Raw genomic sequence first — 10,327 nt, 5'->3', positions numbered from 1 at the left:
AGAATGGCTTCGGATTCCTCAATATAAACATTGGAAACTAAGAGATGATGGAGAAATGCCTTCAAAATTCTGAAGGATAATAATTTTCGACCTAGTGTTCTGTATTCAGTCATGCTGTCAATCAAGTGTGAGAGCAGAATAAAGATATTTTCAGACAAACAAGGTCTCAAAAATTTACCCTTCATGCACCTCCTGGTTAAAACAAGAGTTTTAAACCAAGAAGGAGGAAAGACTTAGGTTAGTGGGGAAAGGATCCAGCATAAGAAAGAGGTAAAAGGGAATCTTCAGAATAATAAAGTAGGTCCCAGGATGACAGTTGCACATCAGGAAAAAATAGAAGACAACCGACTCATACAGGCCAGAAGGCTTTAAGAGAGAAAACGTCAAAATACCTGATATACCTGAACACATGGAGAGGAGGTGGAGGTAACTGATAGTTTAAAGTTGAATTTCTGCTAAGCTTTGAGAAAAAACTAAAGAAAAATTATAATAATTAGCTAAAGGAGAAACAAAAAGTTGTGTCAATAAGGAAAAGTATTTATATTTCATGGATGTATTGCAAATAATGTCTACTTAGCCACCACACTATAAACACTAAACAGTGATCTAACCAAAATCACAATATGCCTATATAGGAATAATGTAGGGATAGGAAGGGTCCTTGAGTGAGGTGGGGAGCAGGGTGTGTGTAGGTATGTCAATAGACAATACCCCAAACTAAAAAGTTAAAAAATAACAATTAGATAATGTTAGAGAACCAAGATAAGTACTAAAAGAATCAGCTAAAAGAGTCAAAAGCTCTTCTCTCTGGGGAATGGGAAATTATGGGGAAGGGGAAAAGCACTATTTTTCACAACAAAACTTGTAGAACTATTTAACTCTGTAGACTATGATGAAGTATAACTTTGATAAAAAATAAAAATAAATAAAAATATAAAAGACATACATGCCCAATTAAAAACTTAGAAAATTTAGAAAAGCAAAATATTTTTAAATCACACGAACTCACTACTTATCACTAGCCACATTTAATATTTTGCTGTATTCCCTTTCAGGCTTTTTATATGCCAAATGTTACATAGTTGTGATTATCCTGATATCCTGGCTTGCAAATGGCTGAGTAATACTGCATTGTATGTATGTGTGTGTGTATATGTACATATGTATACATACACCACCTCTAATTCATTAATGGACACCCAGGTGGCCTCCATAGGTTAGTTATTATAAATAATGTTGTAATTAACATATGGATTCACATGTCCCTTCAAAGTAGTGTTTTGGGTTTCTTCAAATAAATATATCTTTTTTCATCCCTTTACTTTCAGTCTGTGTGTGTCTTTTTTTCTGAAGTGAGTCTCTTGTAGGCAGTATATATAAGGGTCTTATACATTCAGCCCCTATCTTTTGATTGGAGCATTTAACCCATTTTCACTGAAAGTAATTGTTGCTAGATATGTAGTTAGTGCCATTTTATTATTGATTTTTTAAAATCTTTTTATTTCTTTTTCTTCTTCTTAAAGTAGTCCCTCTAACATTTCCTATAATACTGACTTGGTGGTGAGGAACCCCTTTAACTTTTTCTTATCTGGGAAGCAATTTAACTGTCCTTAGATTCTGAATGATAGCTGTGCTGGGTAGAGTAATCTTGGTTGTAGATCTTTACTTTTGATCACTTTGAATATTTCATGACAATCCCTTCAGGCTTGCAAAGTTCTTGTTCAGAAATCAGCTGACAGGCATATGGGAGCTCCCTTGAGGTAACTGCTTTTCTCTTGCTGCTTTTAAGATTCTCTCTTTGTCTTTAACCTTTGGCATCTTAAGTGTTATATGTTTTGGTTTGGGCCTTTCTGGGTTCATCTTGTTTGAGACTCTCTGCACTTCCTAGGCTTATAATGTCTATTTCCTTTACCAGGTTAGGGAAGTTTTCAGTCATTATTTCTTGAAATAGGTTTTCAGTTTCTTTCTCTCTCTTTTCTCCTTCTGGTATCCCTATGATGCAAATGTTGGTATACTTGATGCTGCCCCAATGGCCCCTTAAACTATCCTAATTTGGGGGGGGGAATTTTTTTTTATTGCTGTTCTGATCTTCTAAATTGCTGATTTGATCCTCTGCTTCATATCGACTTTTGATTCCTCCTAAGATATTCTTTATTTCTGTTACTGTATTTTTCATTTCTGACTGTTTCTTTTTTATGTTTCCTAACTCTTTGTTAAAGTTCCCACTGAGTTCCTCTATTTTTCCCTTAAGTTTTTGAGCATCCTTATAACAAATGTTTTGAAGCTGCGTCTGGTAGCTTGCTTGTCTCCATTTTGTTTAGTTCTTTTTCTGGAGCTTTATTCTGTTCTTTCATTTGGGACATGTTTCTTTGTCTTTCCATTTTTGCTGCCTACTTATGTTTGTTTCTACGTATTAGGTAGGGCTGCTATGTCTCCTTGTCTTAGTAGAGTGGCCTTGTGTAGTAGGTGCACTGTGGGTCCCAGTGGCACAGTCTTTCCTGGTCACCTGAGCCAGGTGCTCCAGCTATATCCCTTGTATGGGTTACATGTGCCTTCCTATTGGAATTGAGCCTTGTTTGCTGTTTACTTGTCAATGGGAGAGATCGATCCTCAGGCTGATTGGTTGTGATGGCTGGCAATGACCAGAGGAGGAGCTAATGTGTTGACCCTACAGAGCAGGATTTGCTTTAGCAGGGCTCTAGTGCATGCCATGTCTGCCCTTTGGGTGTGTCGTTCTCAGATGTGCCCCCAGGTGGTGTTCCTGCTTAGATCGAAGTTGGCCACGGAGAATGAAGGCCAGGGCTTCCTGGGAGGGGCTCTGCCTCAAGCCAAGTTCAGCTGTAGCCTGTGCCCTGCCTGGGGCCACCTGGCATGAGCCACGAAGCAATCCGCAGATGGCCACCACTCATACTGGGCTTGGAAGTACCTTGAGAGGCCAAGCTGCAAACTGAGGCCAGCTGCTGCTAGTGCTGGGCTTGGGACTGCTCAGCAAGAGGTGTGGGGCATGTTGAGGCCCGATGCTGCTTGTTTAGGTTTTTTGAACCTCGGAAAGATTTTAGGAAAATCCACAGCATGAGCCAAGACAGGCTGTTTATATGGAAAATCTACTGGTAGCAGCTTGGACATGCCACCAGTTGGAAGGGGCAAGGTCTCATTGACTCACCAGTGTGAGGTGACCTGCGTTAGCTCTGTTGCCGGAGACTCAGAAATGGCGGCTGCTTGGATCTGCAAGCCAAGCGGGGGAAGGCTCTAAAAAGGAACAATGCCCTCTACCAACACTTCTGTCCAAGAGGAAGCTTCCCCTCCAGCCTCTTTCCTGAAGCTAGACAATTGAGTTCCTCCCTATATGTCCCTGGTGCCTTTCGAGCTGCTACTCCAGTGCTGGAGTTCAGAGTGAGTCCGTCACCAAGTAAGTTCATGCAGGGCCCTTTAAGAGGAACACCTGGATTCCCCCAGCCTTTCCTCTCACTCTGCAAAAATCTACACTTGTTTTCACAGCCAGAAGTTGTAGAGATATCTCTTCCCAGCACCGGAACCCTGGACTGGGGAGCCCAGTTTGGAGCTAGGACCCCTCACTTCTCTGTGGGATCTCTACAGCCAAGATATTTCTCCTGATTCTCACTGCCACATGTGGGAGTGGGACTAGCCAGTTTTGCCTCTCCAACCCTCCTACCAGTTTCGAAGTGGCCTCTTCTCTGGTTCCCTAGTTGTAGGACTTTTGTTCAGCTAGACTTCAGGTGACTTGCTCTGCTCCCTTTTTCAATGGTAAAAGAAAGTCTGTTGAGTTCAGGCCCTTGGTTTATATTTTCTTTGGGATCATTATCATCATAGCAGCAAGCAACTGTGAAGTGCATTGTTCTAATTGCTTTACATATTTTAACTCATCTAATTTTCATTAAATAAAATTTCATAGATAAGTAAAATGAGGCAGACTTCAAACTCAGGTAAACTGGCCCTGGAATCTGTGTTTCTAACCACTATACCATACTGCCTCACTGCTTCTTCCCTAATACCACACACTTTCTGCCTCTCAATATAGGCTACTACTTGGATATTCTCTCCATGAGAAACAAGTACGCTAAGTTACAGATGAAAAAACTGAAGCTGAGAAAAGTTAAACTTTTCCAAGGCAGCACTGGTAGTATGTGGGGAGCTGGGAGTTAAATCCAGCTCCCTCACACCATATTATCGTTGAGAGAGGCTGCTTTGTGAGCTCTGATTCTGATTTAACATAGTGAAAAGAATTGATTTCAAAAAATTCCACATGCATCAGTCCCTCTTATCATTATGGGATGTTTCATTTTTGGACACTGATCAAAGATAGATTAATAACTTTAGAGGCAGACTTCAAACTCAGGTAGACTAACCTTTAAAAAGAGGATGTCCTCCAAGCACCATCCTCTGTGGATTCAAATTAAAAACAATTATAAACAATAAAATAAATACAACAATGCACTAATTTTTCCATTCATGACTACTTAAAATTACCTTTTTGAAGTCCTAACAATCAAATACTTAAAAGAATTCTTAGAAGCATTTTTTTTCAGTTTCCTAAGCAAATGTTTAAACTGTTAAGTAATTCAGTACTTACTGTTACATATTAATTCCTGGAAAAGGTGTACAAGAGTTATAAATGTAAGGTAAGTTGGGGACAAACGATGACGAAGACAAGTGATCAGGAAGAAAACAGAACGAGCAAGTTAAGGTGGAGCTCTGTGTTTGCAATTTACAGAAATCCACCTTCCATGGGTGTAATCAACAGTCAACAGGAAATCTTTCCAAAACCCTATGGCCTATAGTATAACTGCAGATAAATTGCTGGTGGCATTTAAGTACTCCTGAGAGGTCTCCAGGAAGCAGCCAACCTCAAACTTGATGTCATTCAACCTGGGAAATGCAAACATTAAGACAGTTTGGTAAAACAAAGAGGGAGGGGAGGTGTTGTGATGTCTAGAGCCAAAAGAAGGAAAGTAGTTATTGGAGCATTTGCAAAAAAAGGGGGAGATGGACAGTAAGACATATTTACTGTATCCAGAATTGCCCAAGGAAGAAGGCCCTCAGATTTGGGGCATGCATATTTTAGTTGGATTAGCTGGTATAATCTTATCTTGAAAGGGCCCAACTGATCCTTCTGCTGCAGCCTAATAATGATATTCTATTAAGGCTACCTGACTATCTCTGCTCAGGTTCTATGCTCATCAACTTATCAATTGACTTCCTACTACTCTGATACTGGAAATGGGGGCCCCTACCCACCGGCTTCAATTGGTATCTAGATTGAAAATCATTCTCTTATGAATCACAGGATCTTAAGGTTGGAAGATACTTAAAAGACATTTCATTAATTGTCCATCCAGTGCTGAAAGTCCCCTTATAAAATAATAGTTGTTTATTTTTCCTTAATGTCAAATCACAGGAAACTCATTACCTCTTCATTTCTTTGAACACTGTGCTAGAAAATTCTGCTTTATGTTAAACAAAAATGCATTACTTTAGAGCCTCCAGTCCTAACGTGACTCCTTGGGTCCACATACAAAACAAACTAAACCTTCTCAAAAAAAAAAGAAAACATCCACAAAACAAAACAAACAAACAAACAAATGAAAACAAAACATAGATAAGCCCATGTCCCTAAAAAACTTTTTTTCCAGGCTTAATTCCATAAATTCCCCAAGGACAGGCATTAGTTTCTCTTTTAAGATGTGATCTCAGACATAGTCAAGTATTTTGTTTTGAATTTGCAAAAGTAACATATTTTCAATACAAATGGTTAAGATAATTGTCTCTTTCCATTTCTTCTTCCCCTCTGTCATGCTTCCCCTCACATCAAGTGATGCTGGAGTGGCCATGGGCATTTCTAGAATAGAACCAAGGGGAAGTTGTATTGGTGGTAAGTTTAGTTTTGGTTTAGGAGAATATATATTACGTGGTTCACTGACACTTCCTTGTACAGTTAACTGATTGCTATCTGCCTTAGTATAGAAACGGCTTTCAGGAAAACTCCAACCACCCACTGTGCTAATTTCACCTAGTGTTATGACACTAAGTTGCTGGTGTATTAGGCAGCTAAAGAAAGTATTATGCTATTTTTGTGAGTTTTGTGATACTGAAAATATTTTTCAGCTTTTTAAAATATAAAATGCGCTATGCATTGAGATGTACCCTTACAACAGAGAAATTTTATGGTATGTAAATGATACCTCAATAAAACTGTTAAAATGTGCTATGATTTCTTATTTAAATAAATATTCACTTTTGTGCCTAAAGTAAAGTAAAATAAGAACACATAGCCAGGTATTTACAAAAAGCTACACTTAAAGGTGAAATTTTGAAAGAATCCTTTTTGAGACTGGGAATTAGACAAGGGGTTCGTTATGACTACCTTTGTTCAATGTTATATTAGAAGTTCTAGTGAGTGCACTAAGCCAATAAAAAGAAATAAAATATATAAGAATCAGGAAGGAAGAAATAAAGTCATCATTGTACCAAAAATATGACTGTGTCTGTGGAAAATCTAAAAAGCTAAATACAGAAATATTATTATAATTAATGAGTTTAGCAGCATTGCTTGTACAAAAACTGATATATAAAAACCAGTTGCACTTTTAAATAATAGCCACAATTAAAAATTAAAGTTAAAGGACATAATTTATAACTATATAAAAATGTAAACTACTTAGCAGTAAATGTAACAAAAGAGGTTCAAGAGGAAGTTGAATCTAAAATTTACATGAAAGTACAAAAGGTCAAGAAGAGCCAAAGCACTCTCGAAGAACAAGATGGGGTAACTTGCCCTATCAGACGTCAAGACTTATCATAAAACCATAGGAATTAAGGCTGTGGGGAGAACTAAATAGAGTTCAAGAACAAACCCGCCTATATATAGACATTTGATGTATAATAGAACTGACATTTGGATCAGTGAAAAAAAGTACTTTTCAAAAATGGTACTGGCACAATTAGTTTCCATATGGAAAATAGTAAATTGTACCCTCACACCATACACACACATACACACAAAAGTGAACTCCAGATGGATTTGAAACATAAATGTGAAAGGCAAAATTATAAAACTTTTAAAATGAAAAATCAGAGAATATCTTAATGATCTCTGGGTAGTGAAAGATTTCTAAAAGAAGGCAGAAAATGTATAAATCATAAAGGGGAAGACTGGCAAATCACAGTACATTTAAATTAAAAACATTTATTTACCAGAAAACACTATTAAGACAGTGAAAAGACAAGTCATCAACATAACCAATCAAAGATTAATACTGGATTATAAAGAGAACTCCAAGAATCTGTAAGGCACAGAAAAATAAACCAATAGAAATATAGGCCAGAAACTAGAACAACACTTCTCAAAAGAGAAACCTCAACCAGCCAATAGTTGAAGTAAAAGATTCTCAACCTCATTAGTAATCAGGGGAATAAAAATTTAAATCACAATAAAATAGTATTTTATACTATTTTATCATAAAAATAGAAAGTCTGGAAAATACCAAGTGTTGGTAATATATGGAAGAAGTAGAACATTCATTCATGGCTTATTGGAGTACACATTTATGTGACCAATTTGGGAAAGGATTTGGTATTACATAGCAGAATTGAACATGTGTAAATCCCAGGACCCAGAAATTCTACTTCGGGAGATATATACCCTAGAGAAACTGTAGCACATGCATATCATTCCATCAACATTGTTCCATCATCATATCTAACCACAGTAAAATGGATAAATAAACTATGGTATGTTCAAGCAATGGAATATTATAAAGCAGTATAAATAAACTGAAACTACACGTACCAACATATATGAATCTCAAAACCATACTGTTGAGTGAAAGAAAGCAAATCATAGAAGCATACATACAAACAACTGGGTTCCATTTATTCAAAAGTTCAAAAACAAGAACAGCTGAACAGTATATGGTTTAAGGATGTATTTAGTTAGTAAAACTATAAAGAAAAACAAGACAGTGATTATCTCCAATTTCAAGATAGTAGTTACATCTGATGGGGGAGAGAAGAGGGTTCACTGAGGGTTCACAGCAGGGGGATGTGATTAGAGAGGGCCTCACAGAGGGCTTTAATATATTGTTCATTTTATTAGGTAGTGAGTACATAGATGTTCATTCCTTAAAATTATTTGTTAAATTACCTACGTGTTTTATATACCCTTTTGTGTGTATTTTGCTGCTTTAGAGAAGGAAAATATTCAGTGCCTACAGGTAAACATACAACTCTAGCTAATCAATCATACTAGAAGACAATTGGCTCCCTTGTTTTGAGCACTCTGACTGTTTTGTGAACTGAGGTGTACACTTATACCACTAAATTTTCTTTAATTCTATTTGGCCATTCTTTTCACTTGTCCTATGTAGCCAAGTTCTCCCCAGAGCCAGATCAACCTCTTGGATACTGATCATCCACCAGATACAGAAATTTCTGAGCCAGCCAGGCTTGAGATCCAAATTGCAGCTGGCAGATATGGCAACTCTTCTGAAAGCCCATCTTAAAGCAGCTTCCTTAACATGCTTGCTTCCTACCCTGCTTCTCCTGAGGTCATCTGTTTTATAGTCCAGTCTAACCTCTTTCTTGTGAGGAACCTTAGCATATGCCTTATCAAGGAAGGTAATGTCTCACATTAGGTCCTGTCGATAAAATGAGAAAGCATATTCTCACTCAAGAAGATTGCTATTTCCTGAAGGAACAAATCCCCACCAGGGAAAACCCCTGTGGTTCTCAAGTTTGGGCTAGTCTCCTGAAGCTGATAACATAGTTCTGTCCAGAGGAGGAGGGCCAAATGCACTTATTTATTCCTGAAAGCTTTGCGGGTAGGTGAACATCTTTCACATCTCAAGATTCACAGACTCCGAGCTGAACAGAGGCCACAACCTGGAAGAACCTCTCCAGAATCCAGGTTGCTGAATCTTTCCTGCTACCTAGAGAGGTTTCAAATCACCTCTTGACAATGGGAAACTGGGTGGTTAACCACTGGCTCTCAGTTTTTGTTCTGGTAAGTGATGTTTTACTGCCTATTAATTACTTGTAACAGGTTAAGGAGACATCATATTAATATTTAAAAGTTATTTGAAAGGGAAAGTTTCCATGCCAATATTGAGTTCATCAAGGCCGGTTATCAGTTAAAAAGTCTGACTCTAGGACTTTATAATATGTTTTATATACTTTTCTGTGTATAATATGTTTCACCATTTTAGAAAAGGAAAAAAAATCCAACTCTAGAAATTGATTGGTAAAGAGAGAAATAATATGCAATTGCCCATGTTGTCGAGCCACAAGTATTTGAAATTTCAATGTGAAAATATTTCTGTCTTCTCTTTTTCTCTTCCATCTCACTTCTAACTACTACCATGTAGCATTCATTTCTCTCCATCCTTCCTATACTGTTCTTGTCAAGATTTCATAAAATCACTGAACATTTGAGTTAGAAGTGATCTTAAAGATCATCTGGCCCAGCGCTGTCCACTAGAAATATAATGTGAGCCACATATGTGATTTAAAAATTTTCTAATACTTACATTGAAAAAGGTAAAAAGAAATAGGTGACATTAATGTCTAGTAATATATTTGTTTAACCTGATATATCAAAAATGTAATCTTTTTAACATGTAATCAATGTTGAAAATATTAATGAAATCATTTATATTATTTTATTTTTACTGTCTTTGAAATCTGATGTGCATTTTACACTTACATCACAACCCAGTCAGGACGAGCCACATTTCAATTGCTCAGTAGCTGCATGTGGGTAGTGGCTATGGCATTGAATAGTGCAGAAATAAATTAACTCCTTGATTTTAGAGGAGAAAATAAGACACAGATGTTACACAGAGAATCGTTTGCAGAGCCATCACTCAATCCCAGTGTTCAGGCCAGAACTCCTTTACCGTATTACATATACACAATTCCTTCCTCCTAACGCACACACACAGACACACACACACACAGACGTACACACACACACCCCTTTCTCCACTCTCTTTATTCCATTTCTGAGCCACCTCTGAGCCTGGGACTCCCTGAGTCCTTTCTCACTTTCCTCAGTCTTCATGTTATTGCTTCTTCTGGGATTCTCTCTTTTTTCCTGTTGTTCCTTTAGGTCCCATAAAACTGCCAAGTGCTCCAGGGAAGAGGGCATGAAGAGCAATCACATTCTCCTGGAGGGCTGTTTATTCTTCACTTAACAAGAGGCCAAGTGTTTGTTTGGGCAGGTTATCCTATAACATATTTTCAATGTTTCAATGCCCTACATTTACTTTTGCACTAGTTTAGGAAACAATGTACCTGGAAATTAGTTTTGGCT

The 10,327-nt window shown here is 37.5% G+C and overlaps 1 protein-coding gene across 1 annotated transcript in view; it reads left to right on the top strand.

Annotated features, from left to right (window-relative positions):
- The first annotated feature begins 2,459 nt into the window (after positions 1–2,459).
- The window catches only part of NOX1 (NADPH oxidase 1), a 29,535-nt gene continuing 21,667 nt past the window's right edge, over positions 2,460–10,327 (top strand). Inside the window, exon 1 of the mRNA XM_016131511.2 lies at positions 2,460–9,019. Within this exon, the coding sequence (XP_015986997.2) occupies positions 8,975–9,019 (45 nt within the window). The 5' untranslated portion in view covers positions 2,460–8,974. The remainder of the gene's footprint in view (positions 9,020–10,327) is intronic.

The sequence above is a fragment of the Rousettus aegyptiacus genome, unplaced genomic scaffold, assembly GCF_014176215.1.
Source record: "Rousettus aegyptiacus isolate mRouAeg1 unplaced genomic scaffold, mRouAeg1.p scaffold_m13_p_9, whole genome shotgun sequence".
Lineage (NCBI taxonomy): Eukaryota > Metazoa > Chordata > Mammalia > Chiroptera > Pteropodidae > Rousettus > Rousettus aegyptiacus.
The sequence above is the reverse complement of the archived record's forward strand: the minus strand, read 5'-3'. Positions and strand labels throughout refer to the sequence as shown.